Source organism: Crotalus tigris, unplaced genomic scaffold (assembly GCF_016545835.1).
Source record: "Crotalus tigris isolate CLP2741 ecotype Arizona unplaced genomic scaffold, ASM1654583v1 scf7180000018346.393812, whole genome shotgun sequence".
NCBI lineage: Eukaryota > Metazoa > Chordata > Lepidosauria > Squamata > Viperidae > Crotalus > Crotalus tigris.
In genome coordinates this window covers 114,730-141,346 of record NW_024096955.1, presented here as the reverse complement: position 1 = coordinate 141,346, position 26,617 = coordinate 114,730, and the positions used below count along the sequence as shown (strand labels likewise).

General features: G+C 41.0%; 1 protein-coding gene across 3 annotated transcripts; it reads left to right on the top strand.

Annotated features, from left to right (window-relative positions):
* Positions 1-668: 668 nt before the first annotated feature.
* Positions 669-26,390, top strand: STAC3 (SH3 and cysteine rich domain 3). 3 transcript variants are annotated; one of them, XM_039350665.1, is made up of 12 exons: positions 669-861; positions 7,101-7,170; positions 13,166-13,391; positions 16,067-16,164; positions 18,945-19,005; positions 19,099-19,190; positions 20,134-20,200; positions 21,013-21,059; positions 22,460-22,551; positions 23,416-23,467; positions 24,814-24,963; positions 25,571-25,669. In XM_039350665.1, the coding sequence occupies exons 2-12, from the start codon at positions 7,102-7,104 to the stop codon at positions 25,667-25,669; spliced, it is 1,053 nt and encodes a 350-aa protein (XP_039206599.1). In that variant the 5' UTR covers positions 669-861; position 7,101. The 3 variants fall into 3 exon arrangements, with proteins under 3 accessions (XP_039206599.1, XP_039206598.1, XP_039206597.1); XM_039350664.1 differs by having other exon boundaries at positions 13,133-13,391; XM_039350663.1 differs by lacking the exon at positions 669-861 and having other exon boundaries at positions 7,102-7,170; positions 13,133-13,391; positions 25,571-26,390.
* The last annotated feature ends 227 nt before the right edge of the window (positions 26,391-26,617 follow it).

Here is a 26,617-nt window from a genome sequence, read left to right as displayed (position 1 = left end):
CGCAACAAACATCCTGGGAGGTAGGCGAAGGCTGAATAACTGGCCAAAAATCACCCAGTGAGCTTTGGTGGCCAAGGGTGGAGTAGAACCCAGCTCTCCTCTCGGCCAGTCGATCACTTAACCATGAAACTGCATTGGCTAACCAAATCATCTTGCTTTTCAAGACAAGCTGGGATTTCTGCTGTTATACCTTGGATCCAACTTCTAAAGGCAATTTGGCCAAAAAGAAAAAAAAAAGAAAGAGGTTTTATTTCCAGTTTGGAAATGGGCAGTTCAGAAGATATGGGAAGTGGGGATGAGGGGTGAGCGGTGGGGAGGGTTTTATAATGTTGCTGCTAGGTGCTTGTATGAGAAAATCTGCAGTCCAGAGAGGGGGAGATGAAAAATCAAGCCCCCGTTTTATCTAACTTTCAGCAAGCAACTTACACCGATGAGAAGTCTCAACTTGAGACATCCTGATGGGTGCAAACTTTTGCAACACTAAACAGTCAGAATTTGTTTCTCCTCTTGGGCAACGCAACCCATTTTGGGGTAAATCTCAGCCCTTCCAGGTCTTCCAAGGGCTGGGTGGATCTGATCGGCTACCGCCTCCTTTGGCCCTTTTTTTGGCCCGCAACTCATATCCAAATTCAGGCTCAGATTTCTCTGTGTCAGCCCTGCCCATGGAGGGCAGCTGTTTGTTCCTTTCTTGCCCTGTCACTGCGGCTGGGAACAACCGAAGCGTTTACATCTTGAGCCCCAAAAGGAAAATTGAATTTATCTTTGGCAGATCTGTAAAAGATCTGTTGGGGAGAAGAGAGCGGAGTTTGGGACAGTTTGGGAAAGATACCATTAACAGGAGTACCTCCTTTCTTTTAGAAAGTAAGTATTTCTCCCCCCCACACACACACAACTTTCTAGTTTCATTCTTTATAAGTTATTCTTTTTTTTCCCCAGGGTTACAAAATTAATCTTTTATTCTGAGAATTGCAAAGCTAGAGAGTATTTGAGACATGTATTTGTATGTGTATCTGTCCAATTTATGGAGGTCAAAAATGGCTGAATTCTAGAGGATCTGGAGAGGGGTTGGTATCACAACAGAAGCATGGTGTTTTATGACTGCCTGTAAACCAGGGAACATTGTGGGATTCTTGTATACTGTAACTTGTAATTTGAGCTTCTGGCCTAACACTTCATTTTTGCCAGACTGTTTTTTCCGGATGTTTCAGTTCTGCAGCGAAGAGTTTGGCACCTGTTACCAGCTCAACAAATCTCATTCTGAGAAGGAATGGGATTGAGATTTCAATCTGTGGCCCTTTGCAGCTTCCAGGAGGCAAGATAAAAGGGTCTGCTTCCTAGCTTGAAATGTGAGCAATGATTTACTGTGGAGGACGCCACGGGTCCAGAATGGAAAGGGGAGAAGCTAAACTTTGAGCAGAATTTGGACCGTCAGTGCTGGAGGCAGGTTCATATGGCAATGTGGATGTTCAGCAAGACATGACAAAAGCCATAGGAATTGGGGAAAGGGCTGGGCTGCCAAGGCCATTGCAGAGGGCTTTCTGTCCATTTTGGGAGCAATCAGAAATTTTGGAGATACAGAGATGCATTGGAAAGCCCCGATGTTTTCCCACTGAAAAGCTGCACTAACATGGCTGATGGCAGGTGTGAGCTGGGCTTGGGATTGGCCACTCCCTAACCTTGTCATAAAAGTTGAGGTGATAATGTGAGGATCAGAGGAAAGGAAAAAAAAGAATGACATTTCCCCCCTCTCATTGTTTGATAATGGGGCTCCCTCCTGGTACTGATAAGCAATAACTCTTTGGGATATGGGGGAAAACTAGGTAGCTGGATGTATTTCCAGAGGGTGGGATGGGGGGAAAGGAATTCTGTGATATTTGCCCTTAGTATTAATTCAGATATTTCAAGCCGGATGTGTGACAGGGCCTAAATTCAGCCTGTGTCCCATGGCTGCATGTGGCCCTGGACAGTTCGTAATGTGGCCCCAGAAGATAATAAAAATTATTTAAAAAAATAAAGGAAGTTTGTTATTTATATACCTTAACTCTATTCTATATTTTATATTTGGCCCAAGACAATTCTTCTTTATTCAATGCAGCTGGGCAAGCCAAAATGTCGGACAATCATGGCCTACAGGAATACTAAGGGTAAATAATCTCTGAGTGCGTACAAATTGCCTTTTCCTTTTTCCTGGGTAATCAAAATAGATTGGAATAATAAATAAATAAATATGTCTCTAATTGCCTAGAAATGAGACACAGAGATTCCTAGCTGATATACAAGAAACAGTTAGCTTCTACCCCTTTGGTGCTGTATCTAATCTGACTTTCACCAGGCACTAACTGCAGAATAACTTATTTCTGGTCTGGTATGAGATATTACTGCTTTCCAAGAACTGATATTTCCTTTGATTTTCTTTAATCATAATGAATTGCTCCTTTCCATACTTGCCTTTAGGAAGAGCAGTAGGGCAGGGAAATAAAAGAGCCCTATCTTTGAATTTTGGCTGCCGTACTTGATCCCATAAACTCCATCCTGGAAGTCCTTTGTGGAGATTTCATTATAGATTTAAGGGTGTTTTAGCAGTCATGCTTTTTCGGGAATCTAATCAAACTACAGTTCCTAAGATTCTTAGCAAGAGGAGCCATCACACTTATTTCCAGCATAAATCTATAACAGAAATGTGAGAGATTGGCTGAAAATAGGGGGGGAGGGAGAGAGAGAGCCAATTCTCTAAATAGTATTTTGCTTTTTCCCATCCTGTAGTTAGCAGAGGAATGCAAACACTGTATGATAGCACAACATAGAACTAATATTTGCTCTAAATCCTGTGAAAGGAAATGATTGCATTTACTTTTCTCCTGAGCTATAGTAGAATGAAAAAATAAAGCTCTGAAGTTGTTCCTTGCTTGGAACAAAACACCCTATTTGCAAAGAGGATAGATGGTGATGGATTTTCGAAAGACTGACTCAGCCTGAAAGCAGTCCCAATTTCAGTCATTTTTAGAAGCCAGGCTTCAATCAGTTTTGACAAGGACTGTGTCTGATTTGAATATAACATTTACTTTGATTGAATAACGTACATTCAATTTTATAGTTGGTTTCCACTTATTTCTAATGGGTTTTAAGCTAAAACCTAACCTTGGTGCTATTTACCCAGGGCTAGTGCCCAGTCTATAAGTGCTTTTTTTCCTCCTGTGTCTTTGTACACAGTGTAAAGTGAGTGTGGGAAAGAAACAGATTGTATGCCAAGGAGATTTTTCTGTCACTACTACTTGACTTCATATATCCCATTGAGGTACTTGGATGCTTCTAGGGCAGTGGTTCTCAACCTCTCTAATGCTGTGACCCCATAATACAGTTCCCCATGTTGTGGTGACCCCCAACCACTTATACATCACTGGGTGCCAGGGGCGTGGCCAAAAAGGGGGGGAAATGGTGGACAGCCTTGTTTGGCGACCCCCGTGAAATGGTCATTCGACCCCAAATGGAGTCCCGACCCACAGGTTGAGAACCACTGTTCTAGGGTGAACCTTTCCTGTAGGGCTTCTTGGATTGTTTTAAAATTTTAGAAATCCTATGACATGAGCAGGGGATCCCGATGCAGAGAATTACCTTACATGTCAGCCCTGAGGAATTTCCAAAAGGGGAGGGCTGGAAAAAGGAAAAGCAGATTTCACCTCATTTAGGGGAATCAAGAGATAACTTTGGAAAATAAAAGACAACTGAGTTGCCCTGAGGGAAAGCATGAAAGAGAAATTCAAAGTCATTTCAACCTTAGTTTAATTTGGAATAAGAAGGGCCAGAGGGAAAATGGCAGGCTTTCAAAATGTGATTATTATGCCCTACAACAGTGATGGCGAACCTTTTAGAGACCAAGTGCCCAAACTGCAACCCAAAACCCACTTATGCATCATCGGGTGCCGGTGGGTGTGGCCCATTGGCTGGGTGTGGCCCATTGGATGGGCATGGCCCATTGGGTGGGCATGGCTGCGGTGGTAATGGTAGACTGGGTGGGACTAAAAAGTTCAATCAATTCCAACTTTGCAAGATTTTTTTTTTCCCGCGAGAAGTTGAAATTGACTGATTGATTGAACCTTTTTTTTGTACATGGTGGCGAAGGCCTAAAGAGAAAAGGTTTTATAAAACCCAGCTGAAGGCCTAGGACTGGGGCGCGTGCCCACAGAGAGGGCTCTGAGTGCCGCCTCTGGCATCCATGCCATAGGTTCGCCACCACTGCCCTACAACAAGTGCAGCATTCCTGTAATCCTTGCACTGTCTCTTGTTCTGGCCTCCTGCAAAAGACTGGCATACTTTCCAGATTTTTGCTAAGCTGAGGGCTTCTAGTTGCTATGTCCTTAAAATACTATGCCTAGGACAGTTTTTTCTCTAACTTTTCACATTCCAAATATGTTGGGACTGCAATTTTCATAATTCCCAACCAAATAATTCATCAGATGGAGCTTCTGGACGTTGTTGGCTTCCAGCACTTTGATATAGAAAAGAAGACTGCCGGCTATCTTTCCAGCAATACTTTAAGCCAGGGGTTCCCAACTGGGGGTGCAAGACAATATTCCAGGGGGTGCGAAAACTTGGGTTTTCAAAATTATAGTGTATATGCATAATTCATTGCCATTATTTTGAACTTTTGTAAGGGGTGCGAGAATATATCAGAAGCGTTCTAGGGGTGTGGGGTAAAGAAAAGGTTGGCAGCCACTGATCTAAGCTGTGGTCCTTTCTTCATGTTTTTCTAAAAGTATCAAAAAGATGAATTCTTCATTCCTTACTAGATACATGCAAGACATGTTTTTGCTCTTCTGAGGGAGGAAATACTGGCCAGAATTAGTCAAACCTTTCACAATGGGCTTGCAGGATTGAAAGCCTGAATGGGCTGCTCTAATTTGCAAAACAAATTGAGAAATACCGCTTGAATAAATTGCCCCTTTCCATTTGAGTAAAACCACTTATCTCGACAAAAGCTCTGAAAACTAGCCTTTCGCTTCAAAAATATTTTACTGCCCATCTCTCCTTACTAGATTGGTTTGGATTCTGTTTTCTGCTAGTAATAGAGTTAGGCTGAAGATTTAGGATTGCAATTGACTTTTAGAGACGAGCATTGCAACTCCATGCACACAAAGGATTGGCAGAGAAATATGACCTTTTGGGGTGTGCCAAGGGATATCTTGGCCTTTGAGTGACAAGCCGGGCAGAGATTAGACTCCAAAAAGTTCTAGTGTTTGGCCATACAAAGATGGAAAGTAAGTTTGATTTAATTTCCATAGTTAGCTAAATACCATTGCGATGGTTAACTCCTCATGCTTTTAATAATGTTTCCCTTTTTAGCTCTGGAGGCTAAAGCAAAGCTTTTGAAGCATTTGATAGTTTACATTTGGTTAGTACATGAAGGAAAAAAAGATTTAGCTTTCTCTCTCCTTAATTTGCTAGCTGAGCCTGGAAAGAACATTCGTTCTCATATCCTCACTTCCCTCTGCACCGTAGCAGGCAGGGAGGCGAACATTTCAAATGTTGCCACCTTCCCTCTGCATTCTATTCATGGAAAATGGTTCCCAATTGATAGCTGCTAAATTGGGTATCAACTATTGGGTTTCAGGACAGTATCTCAAGTCTCTTTAAAAAAAAACAACAACCTCATAACTATAAGTTAATATGGGGAACAGCTGGTCATGCATAAAAAGGCATCCAGATGGATGCCTTTATATTCCTATCTCAAGGTAATCCTCCATGCATTAAATGAAGTAGGCTATAGTTGCAGTAAAGTTTATGTCATCATAAACTTCTTAAAGCTCAACGAGATACTGTCATATTTGCTGCCAGAGATATTCCAACCAATCTCAATCTTTTTTTTACATATTTTCTTTCCAAAAATGGCTTAATTTCTCCAATGAAAGAGGAGGAACTGGAGCTTATGGAGAGAACAGATATTCTGCATGTAATGGATCTCTAGTTCACCCCATCATTTCCTACTGGGGACAAGAGAACCAGTCAGAGTGAATACTGCTGGGCTAAGTAGAGATGATTATGTCACTTCATCCTAAAGGGAATAGAACTGAAATTCTCTTCCCCAGTAATGATTTATAGCATCTTAATAGGTCATCTATCAATGAAATGATATAAAACCTATTGTTGCTGCTATTATTTTGGCACGTTGATGGTTGACTGACTCTAGATAATATTATGAATCACTAGTTGGGAAATGACCTTGGAACAGATAGAGCATCTCCTTAATCGTTTGTGAATACCGTATTGATTACTCATCATAGAGTAAGATTTTCCCTCCATTCATAAACCTACATTGCTCATACTTTAGAACTTCTCCATATAATTAGAGACAAGGCATTTATTTTGGATAGAACTGTGGCAGACTGCTTTATTAAAGATAATAGATAATAGATGCAGTGAAGAAGTTATTTGGAAGGCTAAATATGTGTGGATCCAGTTAATTCTGCATTCAGCTTCAAAAGTGGGTATCGGGAAAAGGCTTTTGAAATAATGAAAAATAAAATGGATAAAACTGAGCCAGGGTGGCATTTTGCTCTGCTGTCAAAAGGAAAATGTTACATAGATTAATAAGGCAGTAATTGTCCATAGGCAGTGGTAATTTGTTTTCCCATTCCCATTTGCATTTAAAATGATGCAACAAAATGCTCATGATTGTATAGATTTGACGTCTTATTAAATTCCCTTTTGGTCTGATGAATTCTGTATTGTCTCTATTGTATCAGTTAAAAGAGGGCAATAGTTATTGGAATGAAAGCTATTCTTCCACGTGTTCAAAACTATTTTTATAGGTGTTTTTTTTTTAGGTATATGGTTAGGCGTTGATGCTGAGATTGCATTCTGCGGATAAACCTGAGTTAGGTTTAAATCCAATGTGCATTTTCAAACAGGCCCATAAGTTTGACATTGAAGCATCCGTTTCCTCACAGTGAGGAATTATAGACTGTTATTGCCAGTATATCAAAAGTATTGGAGATATACTTTGAACCAGTATCACGGTCCAACCAGATAAAACACCGACTTTTCTTCTATGTTTGCATTTTATCTTTGCACCTGTTCTCTTTTTTGTGTGTGTGTGTGTGCAGTATGACAGAAAAAGAGATTCTTGAGCCATCAGCTTCACCCACGTCTATAAGGGGGAAATCTCCAGAAGGGGTAAGTGTTATGGGTTATTTTCGGAGGGTAAGGTGCAAATCCTATCTCCTAGTTCCTCCACAATCAGCCACAGGGTCTTTCTGGAGTCTTTTCCAACCTCCTGTCCTCTGGATATTTTGAATTATTGGCTGAGAAGTCAAGAAATTGTAGTCAAAGTACATTTGGAAGGCACAAGGTTGGAAATCTGCTCTGGAGAGAGATGGTTATTCAGAAAGTCTGATGATGCCAGAACCTTTTAATGACAGCCTTTGGCCATGATGGCTGCAACCAATCCCATCCTTTGGAGTAAGGCCATAGCCTATCCTAAACCACATCTATGGTGTTCACCAGGAACACATTTGTTTCAGTTAACGCATTGTGCTTCATCACTGGAGAAGCTACCTTGCGATTATTTCTGCCAAAGATTAAAGTTGCTGCCATTGGTCCCACTTGTCCAGCCTCAAAATTAGCAAAGTTCTTTCTTCTGTGATCCAGCATAAGACTTGCCCAGTGGGATTTTTGAGAACGTATTTTCTTGAACAGCAGTCAATATGCTATGAAGAACAAGTTGTTGATAATGTGTTAATAATGTCATTCATAATTTTCAAGTAGAGGTAAAAGGGAAGGCACCTGACAGAGCAATCTATAATGGAATGATGCAGCAGCACTGACACTCTAAGGATTTTTCTTATCTTCTATGCCAGGGGTAGGCAACCTGGGTTCTTTTATGACTCGTGGACTTCAACTCCCAGAATTCCTGAGCCAGCTGGCTCAGGAATTCTGGGAGTTGAAGTCTACGAGTCATAAAAGAACCCAGGTTGCCTACCCCTGTTCTATGCAAAGCACAGTTCTTCCATACTACCTTGCTTATGAAAACACAAATTTTGGTATACCTCACTGTATCAAATTAAAAACATCCATGGGAGTAAATTAATAGTTTAGTTCAATTGCAGAAGGTTTTGAAGACCCCATTATCAAGCTCCTAAAATGACTTAATAAAGCCAAAGTTTTATTCTAAGTTCCTCTCCAGCTGGAAGATCTTCAGTGGGAAAAAATCCACTCCTATCAAGATATTTGGTTTCATTTTCAAAATCTTCTTGCCATCAAAAAATTATTGTCATCTAGTAACTCATCAGATCTAACCCTATCTCTAGGACTAGAGCAAATGTTTGCCTCACTTCTATATGGTGGTCTTTCAAATCCAAGTACCATTGTTGTTTTGCCAGTATAAACTTTAGGATTCCCTTTGCTTTAAAAAAAAAAAAGGATTGTGGATACATATGGAAACCTGCTGTTCAAGAAGCATACTTCCAAATCCTATCTAAGCGGCAAAATTACATCTAGGAATGAAATTGCAACCTGGTTGAAAACTGCACAGCATCGTGGAACTTTGCAAAAAGGAGATCAGATTTCTGTACTGGGGGATAACTGTCCCAGTGAAGTGTTCAAAAATATTTAAGCTGCATAATTGCTGCAATCTTTTAAAGGTTTGTGGAATTCCTGAAAACTGCACAGAATGAATAAGTTTTGATATTACACAGATGTTTAGCAAGCTTATCTAAGAGGAATTTCATGTGGAAAAATAAGCTAGCTTTTGGATAAAGGCATGATTTCTTTCTGTGAGTTCTGGACATTAGCAAGGAAGTACAAATATTAGAAAAGTGAGTTGTTATATGTGGATACACACATTCTTGTCAGTGAGGTGTGTAATATATGAAGCCACTATTAACTGATTATGGATCCACTAAAAATGCTGGATTAAATAAACCTATGACCCATGGTAATTGGTGATTAATTTATATTCCTACCTGTGCAACCTGTTCAGTTGCTGCATTTAAAATAATAAACAGAAACTCAGCAAATCAGGATGCAGATCTAAAATTGAGTGTAACTCCACCAACTGCTTCTAATCCAGCTAAACTCATCGGTCCGAACTCTGCCTTTCTCCAAATTGAAAAGCTGCTTCTGTTTCTCGTGCTTTTTTCCCCATCTGTCATATTCTGATAGGTGTTCCAACTATCAAGTGACATATTATTTTGCTAGGTCAAATAGTAATTTAGTGTTGCATCCATGTACTTAATTAAGATGCCAAACTCACAGTGGTAAAATAACTTAAAGCACTTTCACTGGTCTATAGCAGATCTAAGATACTTATTTAAAAAGATCCTGATTTCAGATAGCGACATCACAATGCAGTTTTTGGCAACAGGGTAATTTTTAATCTGCATTTTGCAGATTAAATGGAATCGGAGCAATAATATTCCACTTTATAGAACTGTTCCCCAGCTGATAATAATAAAACATTTATTCAGCAACAGGACTATGAATTGAAAATAATTAAGAGTCAAGTCTATAAAATGTCTTTTCCTGTAGACTTCAGTTAGAAGATTGAATTAGTAGGACTTTGGAAACCTGAATTTGAAGTGATATAAGCAGTCAGACCTGAAGTGGAAAGTGCTGAAGACAAATCTGTGACCTGATTCATACATTTCACTAAACCAAAATGTACTTGGTGGGTTTCTGACTTAGTAAGATTTGAAAACCCAGCCCTTTGCTATTTATTCAGCGGTTAAACACAACATGGTTTAATGTGCTATGCATATACAGTGCCGGAAATCTCACCTAAGAAATAGACTTTTAGCAGAAGAAAGTTGAATCTTCTTGTTTTGCCATAAGTTTGCCTAGCGTTTCCTAGACAGAGGAATTGAGGGCTGAAATGGAAGTGAGCATTGGCAAGGGGTGCAGTTCTGAACCATATGGAAACTTTGAAAGAGAGAACATAGGAAAATGATGCCCTTTCATTCCAGTCAGGACAACCTGCAGAGTAACACAGATGCAAATACCACTCAGGCATACAGAAAGCTATTTGCTTTGTACGGGATCTGTATTCTAATATTTTGTTCTGAAAAATGCTGGACAGAGCCCAGAGTGTTTTGTGTTGGGCAATCGTATGTTCTCTGTTGCCGAAAGCCTGCTGCAAGAGCATCAACGCTGCAAGAATTTCCACATTTCATTAAATTGCCCGATTTCGGGATCTCAGGAGACCCTGAGTGTGAATAAATAAATGCATGCGGGCGAATGATTTGCTGCTTTCCCCCTGAAGCGTATATTATCAGACCCTTAGCCTTAGGAGATGGGCTGTATGTCATCGATTGCTTTCTCCTTGCTGACTCTGGAATTTTCAACTTGTTCCTTTCCCAGAAATCCTCTCTCCTCTGCTGCTTTGACTGCCCAGCTCAGTGTAAAAGCAATATCTGAGCCAGTAAGCCATTCTCCTGCCTCAGATCTTAACGCAGATCGCTGTGCTCAGGGTCAAGATGACCATCACCCTTGTGGAAATAAGTTATTGTACCAATAGCTTAGAGCAGTGTTTCCCAAACTTGACAATTTTAAGGCATGTGGACTTCAACTCCCAGAATTCCACAGCCAGCATTGTTGGCTGTGGAATTCTGGGAGTTGAAGTCCTCATGCCTTAAAATTGTCAAGTTTGGGAAACACTGGCTTAGAGATTGGTAGCACAGTAGGGGTACACACAGTACAAATGTGCGCTGCAATGAGGACTTACTGCAGTTTGCTTTCTCAGGTGGGGTCAGCCAGCTCCCCCACTCACTGCCTCTGTAAAGAACGTAATGAACGTGAAGAATTATTCAGAAGCTTACCCTCTGTCCTCAATTAGACTGTCTACCTTTCTTAGTATTTTCCCAGTCTATACAGGTATTCCTCGACTTACGACCAGAACTGAACCCCAAATTTCTGTTACTAAGCGAGAGAGTGGCGAGCTGAATTTTGCCCCTTTTTTTTTTACAAATTTCTTGCCACAGTTGTTAAGTAAAATCGCTGCAACTGTTAAGTTAGTAACACGGTTGTTAAGTGACTCTGGCTTCCCATTGACTTTGTTTGTCAGAAGGTCGCAAAAGGGGATCACGTGACTCCCCCCCCGGGGATACTGCAAAGGTCATAAATATGAGTCAGTTGCTAAGCGTCCGAATTTTGATCCCGTAACCGTGGGAATGCTGTAATGGTCTTACGTGTGAAAAACGGTCAAAAATCGCTTTTTTCCCAGTGCCGTTGTAACTTTAAACATTCAGTAAATGAACGGTTGTAAGTCAAGGATTACCTGTATGGTGTATGTATTATGTATTCAGTTAAAAATATGTAAGTCATGGACATCTCTCTAATAAAAGCTGGTCTAATGGATAAAGCAGGAGGATGGATTACTGACCCTGATATTGTTCCAAATGATCTGATGGATTAACCAATTAATACTGTGGATAATTGACTTCTGCTATTAATATATACATCTTGGAAGTGGGATGTAAATAGCTAGAATGAAATGGGCATTGTGTGTATCCTGTGGATTAAGTTAAGCAAAACAAGCTTTTACCTTCTCATCAAAGGAGACAAATGCCCTTCCCTAGCAGTTCAACTGTTGAGATAGTGTATATCTACATGCAGCATTAGGCTCAAAGTGTATTATGAAAGCTTTGCCAATAGAATAGATTAGCAAGCACAACCTCCCATTGATTAATCAATGTGAGTCAGTTGAAGCCATGGGCCTGGGAGTAAAAGGTTAGTTTGGTTGTGCGAAGGTATAATGAAAAGTGGGAATAAAATACATTTCTGTAATCAGTGAACAGTTTTCTTAAATTAATTACAAAGCTAGAATGTTATAGTCCATTAAATTTAAGAGTCTGACCCCTGCCAGAGAGTCTCTTAGTCTGGAAATCTCTAGTTAAAGTCTGCTTTCAACAACTCTTCCTTAATATGCAACAGGAGTATAATATGAGCATTTTTGTGTATTGCTCTTCTGATTAGCTGTGTTTCTTTTAGTATGTTAGGTTCTAGTTGTGAGTGACTCAGAATCATTTAGGAATCAGGTTGCTTAATCAATGAGTAAATGATTCTGTGAGGTTTTCATGACTTACTGGGATGATATAGGTCAAGGGTCTTCAAACTTGGCCCTTTTATGACTTGTGGACTTCAACTCCCAGAATTCCTCAGCCAGGCACACTGGCTGAGGAATTCTGGGAGTTGAAGTCCACAAGTCATAAAAGGGCCAAGTTTGAAGACCCCTGATATAGGTAAAGACGTGAAACTCCAGTATATTAACTATATTGTAGGTTATCAGTCGTTGATTGTTTGATTGAAAAAAAATATCTAACTTACAAATCTTTATTTGGTTGCCAGTCCTGCTTGAAGTGCCATCGCATGGAAAACTCCACATGGCATGCTGTTCCCCCATCTAGGACCATTTTTATTTGTTTACTTATCTGTTAAGTTTATTTGCCACACATCTCACCATGGGACTACTTTAGATGGCTTATCATAATAAAAAGAAAGAAAAATGAAAAGCTGTGTAAACAAAACAAAAATAAGACAATAGAGCAATAGAGCAAACAATGACAAAGGGACACAATCAGAATAAACACATCAATACGATAACCAAAAAAGATGGGTGGGTGGAGAGCAGAGAACAAGTGGGGAGAGGTGGAGTCTGCTGTCCATCTAGCAGCCAACTCCAATGCGGAACTGCCCCATTTGCTCCCCAGCCATGTCTCCAGGATCTTGCAGAAGGATAGGAAGGGGGTGACTACTACTGCACTACACACCACTACATGCCTTCAGCTTGTTAACCATTAGTTTATACGGAAATAGAAGGCCGCTACATGCAATTAATGAGCTTTGTGGTGGCGTCTCCATGCATGTTGCAACACTGCTGCTTCTTGTATCTTCACACTGGGCATTTGCTTGCATTTTCTTTTTGACATTTCTCTCCCCCAAGCAGGAATTGGGGTTTTTGTCTCCATTGTCACCATTAACCCCTCTTCCACTCCCTTGCCTTTTGGGGCTAGACAAGTTGGGAGTATGCATGCATGCCAACTCCACTGGTTGCCAAGGTTCTTTGTTGGCATCTATTAAATGCCGATTGTCCGCCCCACCCACCCACCCACCCATTCTACCCCATCCCAACCTGGACCCTCAGTTGCAGAAGCTAAAGCAGTTTTTCCAACGCAAGCCCATGGAGGAGGAGCCTACCACAGATGAGCCACAAGCCAACGGGGAGCTGGTCAGCTCTTCAGGGGGACCCATCTACTACTATGAGGAAGTGGAGGAAGAGGAGGAGGAAGAGCCTGAGCTGCCACTGGAGCCGGAAAAACCAGTTAACGATAAACCTCACAAATTCAAGGATCACTACTTCAAGAAGCCTAAGTTTTGTGATGTCTGTGCCCGCATGATTGTCCGTGAGTTTCTATATGCCATGCAGTTATGAAAGATGCATGAATCGTGCCTGGAAAAAAAAAGTCGCAAAAGTGGGATGGAGGGAATATATGGGAAGGCGAATAGTTCCAGCAGGCATATCATTTGGAGCAGTTGCTCAAATGGAGGGAGGAGAAGGTACAGATTGTGATTTATGTCTCGTGGCAAAATGATAAGCTAACCGTTGAAAACAGAGAATGGTGCATGCTCACATGCATCGTGCATGGTTGTTGTTTAATAGTTTAATGTAGGTAATTATATCTCCTGCAGCTATGTTGAAATTCGGAAAAATCCCCAGCACTCTTTCATAGCAAACTATGGACGCTGGAGGAACATTCTAGGAAGAATGGCAGAATGTACTTTTAGACAGGTGCATCATGATGTCAGTGTGCAAACAATGCAGTCAGGCACTTCTCCCATTATTTCTGATGCAAGTACACAAGTAGATTCATTTGCATTATGATATATTTGCCCCACTTGATCCCTGAATTCTTATCCATGGTTCGGTTCTGAAAACGGCGGCCTTTCTAATCACCCACTGTTCCGGCCTCCAGGTTGGTTTCCCATAGAGGTGCATCTCAAGCCAAGCCAAAGGGGGGAAAAGTATGCCTGATGATATCTCTGTTTTTTTTAACTTTTTGTAAAAAAAAAAAAAAGGTATTTTTCAAAACATTGTCAGGATGTATGCATTCCATTAGTCCATTTTAAAAAGTAACACAGGCTGCTTTTTCCTCTATAACAAACCTACTTCCTTTTGCTGAGCAAATGCTGATGATCTCAGAGCCAAACTATTTGTGATGGAGGCAATCACATGTCAGTCCTCCCCTCCACATGTAAAAGAGAAATGAGTTTGTCAGGGTCAAAAATGAGCCAGAAACTGAGAATCAGGAGCCAGGAAACAGATCCAAGGAATCAAAATCAAGGAACAAATGGAAATATATTATACCAGCACTCCCCAGTTTGGTATAAACCAGGGGTTCCCAACTCCCGGTCTGTGGACCAGTACTGGGCTGCGGCATGCCAGCAACTGGTCTGCACAAAAAAGCAAAGCCCCATCCATGGGATGCAGGCAGCACACAAAACCACACTCTCTCCGGTCCATGAAAAAACCTCTCTCCACAGAACTGGTCTTTGGTGTCCAAAAGATAGGGGACTTCTGGTATAAACAATAGTATAAACCATAAATGTGTTCTGTCCCAGCCTACATGAGTCCTTGTTATGCTCACAAAGAGAAACCCCTCTTCCAACAAGCAGGCAGAAACCGCAAGAAAAAACCAACCCTGTTTAATCTTACAGACCTGAGTCAATGTCCAAGGCAAACAAACACAGTTCACAGAAACTTGATCCTCAACAAGAACGGTTGCCTTTGGCAACCAGCACCTCCCACACCTTCCCTTTTATAATTCAGCCAAGACGTGGCTTCCTAATGCCTTCTCCTTTGCCTTTGGAGCCACCCCATTGCATTCCTCTGTTCTACTTGCTTCTTTTGCCTGTGTTTATGTGCATCCTGGATGTTTCCCAACTGTTCTTCATCACTGTCCAACTCAGGCTCCCAGCATAGCTGTGTCTTAGCCTGAGGGTGAGTGGAAGGGCCAGGCTCCTCGTCCAAATGTAAGTCTTGGAGCTCCTCAGAGCCTTCCTCTGACTCTAATGTCACTCCAGGCCCCTCCTCCTCATCTGATTCCTCAGACTCAGCTGCCGGATCCACAGGCTGGCGAGGAATCATAACAAAATGTATGAAACATTTGTTATCCACAGCTTGTGTGGAGATTGGTCATGATGCCTGAACATAGTGGGAATTATAGCACTATACTTGGAAGATTTTATTTGCTCAAGCCAGGCCATAGGTCAACCAAGTGGGCCTTCTACAGGTAATCCTTGACTTACAACTGTTCATTTAGTGACTGTTCGTTTAGTGACTTGTCAATGGCACAGACAAAGGTTTTTCACGCTTAGGACAGTTGGAGCATCCCCATGATCACATGATCAAAATTCAGACGCGTGGCAACTGATTCATATTTATGACTGTTGCAGTGCCCCAGTGTCACGTGATCCCCTTTTGCAACCTTCTGACAAGCAAAGTCAGTGGGGGGAAGCCAGATTCACTTAACAATCCTGTCACTAACTTAACAACTGCAGTGATCCATTTAACAACTGTGGCAAGAAAGGCCATAACATGGGGCCAAATTCACTTAACAAATGTCTCACTTAGCAACAGAAATTTTGGGCTCAGTTGTGGTCGTAAGTCGAGGACTACCTGTATGGCTCCTTTCTATCCAGGAGGCCAAGACATGGTGGGGAGCAGGAAGACCTCTCAAGCTGAAACCCTAGAAATCCTTTGTTGCCAAAACTGATTCGCCAGGCTGCATTTCTGATAGAACTGAACAAACACAGATTTTAGCCTTGTGGTTTCTGGCAGAACATTTTAAAATGCCAAAAGGAAGCATATTTAGGGAATGCTGATGTTTCATCCCACAGTCTTTCCTGAAAGTAATTTCCCCTCCATCTGGGAGACAAATGGCTTCTTTGAATGTTTTTAATGGTTTCTATCTGGCTCAATTAGAAGACATGCTGTGGTGTTATCGTGTGTGTGTGTGTGTGTGTGTGTGTGTGAACACCTTACCCCATAATACCACTGATTGCTTTTCTTTCCTTGCAGTCAACAACAAATATGGCTTGAAATGCAAGAACTGCAAAACTCACATCCATCATCACTGCCAAAGTTATGTGGAATTTCAGCGCTGCTTTGGCAAAATAGTAAGTGCCTTTTCTGGGCCCCAGTGCTCAGAGTGTAATTGCCCTCTGCCAATTGCTATCCATAACATGATTTGATGTGACAGCCTGCAGATCTGGTTCTTTGCTTGCTCCATTAGACATGTAGAAAATACTGAGGTATAGAAGGTGATAACCTTTTTTTTCCAGTAAGGCATGCTACTTTGAAAACAGAAGGATTTCTTCAGTATTTTTTTTTTAATCAAAGTGTAACAAAAGCGGTATGCTCAAGAACGTGTCTTTTTCAGGCTCACTGGGTGAGCACAGCTAGAATATAATTAGCTGAAATTGGTTTTTTGTGTTATTATCATTGGATCCAGGTTGGGATCAGGTATATGTAGCTGAGGTTAATACATTTTAATTAGCAAAACTGAGAATATTGCAAGAGTGTCTTTTAAAGGAACGAGGAAACAAAAGCCATTTAATTTGGTTTTGGATCCATCAGTATTTGATGATTAAACGAAATCTATATCATGAAGTCTGTAGGATGGCTACCAATAAGAAACTTAAAAGAATTTATTTATTTGAAACACTGATATGATGACCTATCTTATAAAAAACTTTGGACAGTTCCCAATCAAAAATGAAAACAACATAAAAAACCACGTTCAGACTGTAAAAACTCAGTGCATTAAAAACAAAAACAAAAATGATGCCAGGTCAAATTTCCAATATTCAGTCCCCTCGTCTTATCAGGATGCTTGTGGGAAAAATCAAGCCTTCGGTGCTTTACAGAAGGCTAGGAGGATAAAAGCCTGCCAAATTTCAGGGGGAAGAGTGTTCCATTGTCAGGGGCTGCCATGGAGAAGACATACTTCCAAGCTCCCATCAGATGGCAAAATTTAAAGGAAGGGATTAGGAGCACGCCTACTCTTTATCTGATTTGGTAAGACAAGTAGATGAGCTTAGAGAAAGGCGGTCTTTCAGTTAATCTGGCTCTGTGCCATATAGGGCCTTAAAGGTGATGACTAGCACCTTGATTTGCACCCAGAAAGTATTTGGAAGCCAGCAAACCTCACGCAACAGAGGTGTTTCATGGAAAAACCTAGGGCAGGGGTAGGCAACCTTGGCTCTTTTATGACTCGTGGACTTCAACTCCCAGAATTCCTGAGCCAGCATGGTTCAGCTTGGAAACCTCTCCCTTTCCCCTCAGCATGGCTGGCTCAGGAATTCTGGGAGTTGAAGTCCACGAGTCATAAAAGAGCCAAGGTTGCCTCTCTGCTGCTAGTAGGTAAGAAACAACAAACCTGGGTAAGAGCCAAGAACATAGCTTTTCTCCTCCGCAACAGTTTTGTATGTGGTGGCATTAATGGATGAATTTGTACATTGTAACCTTTCTCATCAGCTCTGCTTGTCTTGAAGTCTCTCAATGATTACATGAAAGAGCTGCCATTTTTATCTTGCATTTATATCCAGTGTTGTTGTTGGTACTTGATCCAAATCAATCCTGGGATCTATGGTGCTGTAAGAATTTTAAGTAGAGCACCTTGATTTAAGAGCTAGTTTGCTACACTTGTTCTACATGGATAAAATAATGCACAGTCTGAATATTGATCTCTGGAAGTGGCTGTCTCAAATAGATGTATGTCATTGCTTCTCCATGTGCCAGAATAGAAATAGAAATGTGCAGTCATTATAGTGTACATAAGGATTACGTTATTTTTCAACTGGAAATCATTCTTGTGGGAGAAAAAGTACACTTATTGGTCCTACAATGGACTTTATACTTTTTGAAAAACGGATTCTAATTCTTAGTGTAGATTCAGTGCATTCCCTTTGATAGATTGAAGCCACAATTCCCTAACTGCCGAATTGGAGGAAAGCAGTGGGTAAGCTAACAAATTACACAGTATTTTTGTATATTATTAAAAGCTGAAGCCGCTAGTAACATATTCTTTATAAATAGTTTTACACTGAACGTTCAGCTATGAACATTTTTCACGTATTTGGAGGAGGCCAAATGGTCCATTGGAAAATAACTTTTTTTCTCTTTTTTTCCAGTATTATAGGCAGTCATTTGAGGTGCCATTTTTTTTCTGTGACCTTAGCCATTCAGGGATCACAGTGAATCAGATGACATAAATGAGAACAAACATAGCTGAGACACTCTTAGTTTAGAACAACAGCACAGATATATGATCTGTGAAGCCAGTCAATTAGTTTCTCTTTAGTAGGTCCAATCAATAATTCCTGAATATTGAGATGCAAAAAAAAAAAAAAAAAAAAAAAACCCAGCTGCAACCAGGGCTCTTCTGTTTCTAATTTGGGATTTCGCAATACTGTAGTCTCCATATTGCAGAAATCGTTTTCAAGCGCAACACTTAAGTCTAAAAGAATAAAATACCCACGGCTGCTCTGCTTAAGTTGACTAGAAGTAGGCATCAAAAAGTTTTGTCCTAGAAAAGGGAAAAAAATAAAATTAAACTCTATTGAATACACGCAATGAATTAATATTCCATGCATTTAATGACTTCCCATTTCCATCACCCTGAAAACTATAATAAAGTGTCAGGTTTAGGAAAGGCTTTAGAGGCTACTTGCCAAAGCTTTGGGAACATTGGCATTTTTGATAAATCAGCAGAATTCTTTTTGCATCCTATGAAAATGTTTGCCACATAGTGTTATTTATAAAACAAGCATTAGACTAAGGCTAGAGATTCTTTTCAAGGATAATAGCTGCCTCTGTCACTAAGCTCCATCATTTGGGAGAAAAATAGGTCCTCTTTTTCCAATGTTCTTGACTGTGTATAATCTTTACTCTTCAGCCTCCAGGTTTCCGCCGTGCTTACAGCTCTCCGTTGTACAGTGCCCAACAACTCTCAGGTGGTAAGTCAGCCATCCAGTAGGACTTTAGCTCTTGTTACCCATCCTCAGAAACACCTTTGTAACCTTTATAACTTTTTTGGGTTTATTTCACAGCTAACCGAAATGATCCTGTCTTCGATACCCTACGGTCAGGTGTCATCATGGCAAACAAGGAGCGCAAGAAAGGGCAGGATAACAAAAAAAATGTAGGAAGCCAGTGTGATGAAACATCACAGCATAAAAGGGTGGTGCATAAGAGGATATCTGAGCTTGAATAATGGATCAAGGTAGAAGTAATTCTAAAGCTAACATTGGCAACATGTAGCATTCCAGATAGTTCTAGACTACAACTCTCCATTACTCATATTGGCTGGGCGTGACGTGAATCTTAGCCCCAGTGAAACCTGGAGGGCTATATTTTCATCACCTTTATTTAAAGTACTTAAAATATTCAATGATTCCTCTCCTCCTTTCCTTACGTTCACGTTACAAGGCACTAATCTGCCATCCAAAATCTCTTGATGCTGGGAACTCTGCATTCTACCGCATCATTGAACTTGCATCATTGTATTCAGAAACAAAGGATGTGCTTCCTATGGCAGACCTTTTCCATAGTACCTCTGCACTATGGAATAAATTGCTTCTATAGATAACCTTGGGTTCTACCTTTCTGTGACTTCAGAAGATGTTCAAAACCATTCATTTCTAATAGGCCTATGCCCCTAGGCCAGGGATCTTGGCTCTTTTATGACTCATGGACTTCAGCTCTCAGAATTCCTGAGCCAGCCACGAGTCATAAAACAGCCAAGGATGCCTACCCCTGGTCTAGGTTCTCATTTTATTGGCCTCGGAAGGATGGAAGGCTGAGTCAAACTCCTGGCAGTGGAATGCAGAATTAGCCTATAATACTGAATTGGCTGGCTCAGGAATTCTGGGAGTTGAAGTCCACGAGTCATAAAAGAGCCATAGTTGCCTACCCCTGCCCTAGGCAATCATCTAGTCTCAAGTTTGAATTTTAATGTAGGTAAAGGATAGGAGTTGGTCAGTATTGTATTTTATTTGTGCACCGTCCTAAGTTTATTGGTTGAGGTGGCATGTAAATACTGTCAAATAAATATTTCCTGATATATTTTCTTTCCTACATTTTAGCCTTTGGCTGCCATGATGGAAGAAGAAACAGAAGCCCCCAAACCAGAAAGTGATAAACCAGAGGGAGGTAAGTGTTAACAGACTTCGCAAAATCTATTGTCTCTGGGATCCAGAGTCCAAATATTTGTAAAGCAAATGTGGTTCAAGTAAACAATGTACAAAAGAAGCAAGAAGATCGCTGAAAAGAAAGGAAACCCTGGTGCCCACAAATTCAAACCTTTTGCCTTGTGCCATCTCAGGAGAGGCAACTGATAGCTTTCCAGATGTTGCTCAACTGCTTATGTTTTTGAGTGTAGTTCACCTAGGTCAGTGGTAGCAAACCTATGGCACGTGTGCCAGAGGTGGCACTCAGAGCCCTCTCTGTGGGCACGCATGCCGTGCCCTGGAGATGGCGAGGGACTGGCCCCTCTCCCACCCAGTCTGCCATGACCACGGTGGTCATGCCCACCCGGCACCCGGTGATAAATAAGTGGGTTTTGGGTTGCAGTTTGGGCACTGGGTCACTAAAAGGTTTGCCATCACTGACCTAGGTGCTGCCTGTTGGCCAAGTTTTATCCTTTAACTAGAAAATGCAAATATAACACTGAAATGAATGTAATGAATCAAGCTCTCACACCCACACAAAAGAACAGCTAGTTGTGACTGCTATAAGCAGGGAAAGCAAGGCAGACTAATATAGGAAAAGCAGAGACGGAGGGGTGGGTGTTAATTTATGAATAACTTCCTTTTTAGGCCTAGGAAAAAAAAACCCTAGGAAAATGGTGGGATTTTATTTTCAATGCCCTGGGAGAAGGGAACCTGTCTGAATTCTGCTTTCCTCCATATTTCATCCCATCTGAATGCAGATTTCATTTGCTTGCTTGTTTGTTTTGATTCCAGGAAATCCAGAGGGACAGAAAGCAGAGAAGAATACCCCAGATGACAAGGTGCTTGCCTCTCACTCTTTGCAGGGGAGAGGGGAAGAGGGAGAGAATGTGCTTGCCTGTTTCCAGATTGAACAGAATGACTACCTGCTTTCTTGTCTCCAAATCCTACAACAGAGGTCTTCAAACTTAGCCCCTTTATGACTTGTGGACTTCAACTCCCAGAATTCCTCAGCCAGGCATGCTGGCTGAGGAATTCCGGGAGTTGAAGTCCACAAGTCATAAAAGGGCCAAGTTTGAAGACCCCTGTCCTACAAGTTTGTGATGCTGTTGCAAGTCACTTTTCTTCACCTGCTGCTCTGATTATTGAATTGGTTGCATGCTGGGGGTTTTTCCTGCCTTTTCTTTTTTCCTACACAATTCACGTTAGTAGAAAAGATTGCATGGAGGGGAAAAAAATAGGAAAATGGTACATAGACAAGCCACTCAACTCATGTATATGTATTCCCTCAAGGTCAGAATCTCAAGGTCGGAACTCAGTCTCTTGAGATTGAGCAAGTAAGCACAAACTCCCTGGGTGCTTGCTGGCTTTCCTAAGGCTTCAAATTCCCACCAATCAGATTCCACTAGTCATCCATCTACACTTAAAGAAGTTGACATACAATACACGTTGAGCATATGAACAGAATAGGCTTTAGAAAGCCTACTCTCTGATTACCTTCATGTATAATGTATAATGGAAGGGAGTGGCTTTGTTACTACTTGTGCCAGATAACAAGGATTAGAAAGCCGCGCCTAGGTCCACAGAAAGACCTATGGACTCTGTTGTCTGTTGACGTGTAAGGATGGATAGCTACAGCATTTTGAACGGCTCAGTCCTAAGATCTTGCCTGGTATCCTGCTTTCCAAGAGGTGGATTAAAACCCACTTTGGATACTCCTGGTCATATAAAGATGTTTATTTGTACACCTGTGAACAATCTGCTTTGATTCCTTGCCCATCCTGAGACTAATTTTATAGAAGATATCTATAGAAAGGGCTTGTGTTTTGCCAGCATTAAACAACAAGAAACAGGAGTACCTGAGAGCAAAATAAATTAGGAAATATCGTCAATACTTTACCCAGTTTAGATAACTAGTATTACCTAGTTTGATAATGAAACGTCTGCGAGAAAACCATGAAGCTCAGAGAGCATCAAGGAGCCCACAGTTCAACCCTGAGCTACACATATTCTCTTCTATCGTTGACCCTAGCATGGCAGGATTACTCCAGGACAGGTTATTACCTATATGTAAGTTTTTTGGGAAGCCCAAGGCTACAAATTAGCCTGAAAATCCAAGATCCATTCCCGAAGGAGGCTATAGCTGTCACTTCGATAATATTATCAAGAAAATTGCATGGATGAGTCACCAAGAGTCATGTTGGACTTGAAGGGACTTTACTTTTTTTCTTCTTTTGAACAGAGTAAGAAGCAGCAAACTGGATTCCCACAGTCTCACTACTTTATTGCACTTTATCGCTTCAAAGCCTTGGAGAAGGATGACTTGGATTTCCAGTGAGTAGCACAATTGTCTTGTTATTATTGATTAGAACATCCCCAACCTCAGTTTTAAACCACTGCTTTATAGAAACAAATCCCAACATAGAAGTGTCTAGATTGAGTTTCTGATATATTTTGTTAAAGTCATGTCAGTAGAAGGGAGTCTAGTCTCCGGGCTTCAGAGACCGAGGAGTAACCTCTGGAGTAATATATGGAATTTGTAACCTATGGGGCATGGAGTTAAAATGTAACATATGAAGACAGTCTCTGAACAAGTCATTGATAACAAGTGATTTGGAACTCAAAGCTTCGCTGAGCTGGTTTTACATTAATGTAAAGAGTAATGTGAGAATGCTGAGAACTCAAATAAAACATCAAGACATAATTTGTCCTGAAGGAAGTTTCCTTATTCAGGAATTCCAAAGCCCTGTGGGATATCATTGCTATATCCCTCTTAATTCAGTGCCTGCATCTTATGCAAAACTGCTTTCGCATGGCAGCTTCCTTATATTGTTTTGTGGACAAGGATCTGGGAGACAAATAAAAAGGGTTACCCTGTATGTAAACGTGGGTACTGGCAACAATAAATGTAGAACCCTACCAATGGTTGCAAGACGGAGAGAAAAGAACAGAGTGTTTGTCAGGCTGCTGGATGTTCTGGTGCTCAGCTAAGACGTTGTACCCCATTACCTTGTTGAGTTTGTGGTAGAACCATCAAGGAAGTATTGCGGGGGTGGGGGTGAGGTTGCCATCTTGGTCAGATATTCAGAACTGGGAAAGAAAGGATTAAACGCCAGGAATGTTGGTGAACCACTCGTGTTGTTCAGCAGTTCTGACTTGCAACAATATTTTCATCTTTGGGTCCTTGTTCTCTTTCAGCCCTGGGGACAAAATTGCAATTGTTGATGACTCCAATGAAGAATGGTGGCGGGTAAGAAGATAGCTTCTCTTTCAGGACTAAGCCTGTTCATTCTGAAGAAAGCTCTTGATCTTTAAATTCTAAAGTTTTTAAATATCAGTAGTTAGCCACAAGCAAAATATTTGGGATTTCCTCTGTTACAGCTTTTACTGTGGCATCCCCGCTGGAGTCTTCCTTCAGTGTGACTTGAGACACATTTGCATGATTTAACTAAACTTGGGCGAAAAAAGTATCGTTCCCCTCCTCCCAAAACTGAAAACGAGAGGTGGGCAACCAATTAACGACCAAGGGTTGTATATTAGCACTTAATTAAGAACAAGCATTTTAAAAAATAGAGTCATGACACAAACATGTGAAATCCAGGACTTTCTGTGGTAGTTTCTTCCTAAGATTTGGGAATGGGGGGAAGTTGGGGGGAGGGGAGGAAGACTTTGTTTGGGAACTCTGCTACAAATGTTTGGGTGTGTCCTGCTTCAACATTGTATGAAACTCTAACGCTAGTTTTTGGCAGCTGCAGTCAGGGAAGGGTCAAAAATTAAATAATATCACTAAGGTGCCCAACCAAAGAGGGTGGGACTTCAGAAAATCCTATTTCCACCTCCTTTGTACTATTATCTAAATCAGGGGTCCTCAAACTTGGCCCTTTTATGACTTGTGGACTTCAACTCCCAGAATTCCTCAGCCAGCGTGGCTGGCTGAGGAATTCTGGGAGTTGAAGTCCACAAGTCATAAAAGGGCCAAGTTTGAAGATCCCTGATCTAAATCATATGCCCTGATCCCCCGCTTTTCAAAAAATGTTTAGTCCAGTCTCTGACTCTCAATAGGCTGCCTACTCCAACACAAAACACATAAATCCATCCTCTGTCAATAAAATGTTATGAATTACAATGTTAAGAACTGTACATTTTCATGAAATGATTCAAAGAAATTATTAATATTAATTTTGTATTTTTCCTTTTGAAATATTTTCTTTTTAAAAATTCATTCATTTTCCCTCACAATATTTTTTAAATGTCCCCCATTTAGAACACGTAAGTTATTTACTGTCCTGAAAATGGCTTAATGAGCAGTTATTGATGTCATTTTTGAAGAATGAGGATAATTAAAATATATTATGTTGGCAAGAGCTAATGTTCCAAAATATTCGCTATTAGTCTCTTCCTTCTTTTTTAAAGAGCAAAAGTATATTTATATGTTGAAGAAGAGAATCACTGCAAATTGCCAATTTTCCTCTCTGATTTTTTTGGAACAAAAACCCCCCACTCATGTTACTCCTATCTTATTTCATGGTGATAGAATTGGGAATTTGGGGGGCAGGTTATTTCTTTATAAAGTAACTTCATGCATGAACCTCCTAGGGGAAGAAAATTGGGGAGATTGGAGAAAAAATTGGATACTTTCCACCCAACTTCATTATCCGAGTGCGTGCAGGAGAACGTGTGCATAAGGTCATGAGGTCCTTCGTGGGCAACAAAGAAATTGGTCAGATTACATTAAAAAAGGATCAGGTATGTCTCTTTGAAGTACTTCATTCAGACATAAATAAATGCCCCCCTCTCCACACTATTCTGAACAGCCAAAATCATGTTAACATTAGTAATGTTTCCACCCTGAGCTGAAAGATCCCATTCACTGGAAAATTGCCACATATTTCCCCACAAATTGGTCTTATAGCCCATCCTTTCTGGCAGACAATTTAAAAGTTAAGTAAACAAATGTTATAATATGGTAATCGCTTCTCTTTTTTTTCTGCCAATTTTTCTGAAACTGAGGAGTGGGGTTTTCGTTGAGTTTTCTGATCATTATCACCTAAGCAAGAGCTAGGAGCAGAACAGTTTAAGGGATTCTGATCACTCTTAGATTTATACTGAGTATCTGGGGAATCTGGGGTACACAATTGTTATAAAACCCAGCATTTGTTAACACTTCATCTAAATAACATTCAATTCTAAGTTTTCTCTAACCTCTGGTCATGTGCTACTTATTAGTAGTTTTCCTCCCCCCACTCCTCTCTTTCTCCTTCCCTCCACATAAATTCTACAAGAACTCCTTCCTAGAAAAATGGCAATCTACTTGGGGATTCTGCCTCATCTAACTTCTCTTATCTATTTATAGATTGTGGTGCAGAAAGGAGAGGAGCTGAATGGGTATGTCAAAGTCTACACCGGCCGTAAAGTGGGGCTCTTTCCCGTTGACTTCTTGCAGGAGATCTGAGGTCCAACCCTGGCAATTCACAAGGGTTTCATACCCAAGGCCAGGGTGTTTTAAGTGTTCATTGCCAGCTGCCGACGCCTCTGTGCAAGGAAGCTGCGTTCTGCAGGTCTGTGGTCCAAGAACTAAGACATCACACGAAGAAGGGCTGTATCAGTGAGCCAGGATTCAAGGCAAGAAGCATACCTATCTGCCACCGGAGAGGACTCCGTGCTTCTCTTGAACTCTGCAGTTTGCTGCTGGCAGATTCCAGAACAGGCTCAGCCATTGTCCCTTTATGATCTTGCCATGGAGGGATGCGGCCAAAGCTGCTCTACTTCTTGTCTGCAAAGAAAGTAGCGATTGGACAGATTGATTGACAGAATTGACAAAGAGTTACTATTAGGTTGCACTAACATGTGCATGAATTTACTTCAGGATATGACTGTCCCTTTGCTGGCAGAGGGGGAGCCTGGCTCCTAGTTAACTTGGATGGCTTAGATTCAATTATGTTTTGCCAATATCTGTTACCCTTTTCTATCCCTCACTTGTCTATCTGTGCTGATATAAAACACCACGTTTCTGAATTAATAGAGGAGAATATTGATAGCTCAGGCTTGAAATGAGGCATCCTTAGTGCTCTCTGAGCTTGTTTTGCTTTGTTTTTGCAGATATTTCATTACCCAAACTAGATAACATCATCAGTTGTAGCACCGATGATGTTACCTGGTTTGGGTAATGAAATGTCTACAAGAAAACAACCAAGCTCAGAAACCTCTAAGGCAGTGTTTCTCAACCTTGACAATTTTAAGGGGTGTGGACTTCAACTCCCAGAATTCCACAGCCAGCATTGCTGGCTATGGAATTCTGGGAGTTGAAGTCCACATCCCTTAAAATTGTCAAGGTTGAGAAACACTGCTCCCTTAAATTGAACTGATACTTACATGACTCTTGTTATCCTCTTCCATTTTT

Bases quoted from the DNA above. Each gene is read 5' to 3' on its own strand.
- STAC3 (XM_039350663.1), top strand. From the start codon at position 7,102: ATGACAGAAAAAGAGATTCTTGAGCCATCAGCTTCACCCACGTCTATA. The intron at 21,060-22,459 runs GTGCTTGCCTCT...TCTTTTGAACAG, and splicing joins AGAATACCCCAGATGACAAG to AGTAAGAAGCAGCAAACTGG. The intron at 22,552-23,415 runs GTGAGTAGCACA...GTTCTCTTTCAG, and splicing joins AAGGATGACTTGGATTTCCA to CCCTGGGGACAAAATTGCAA.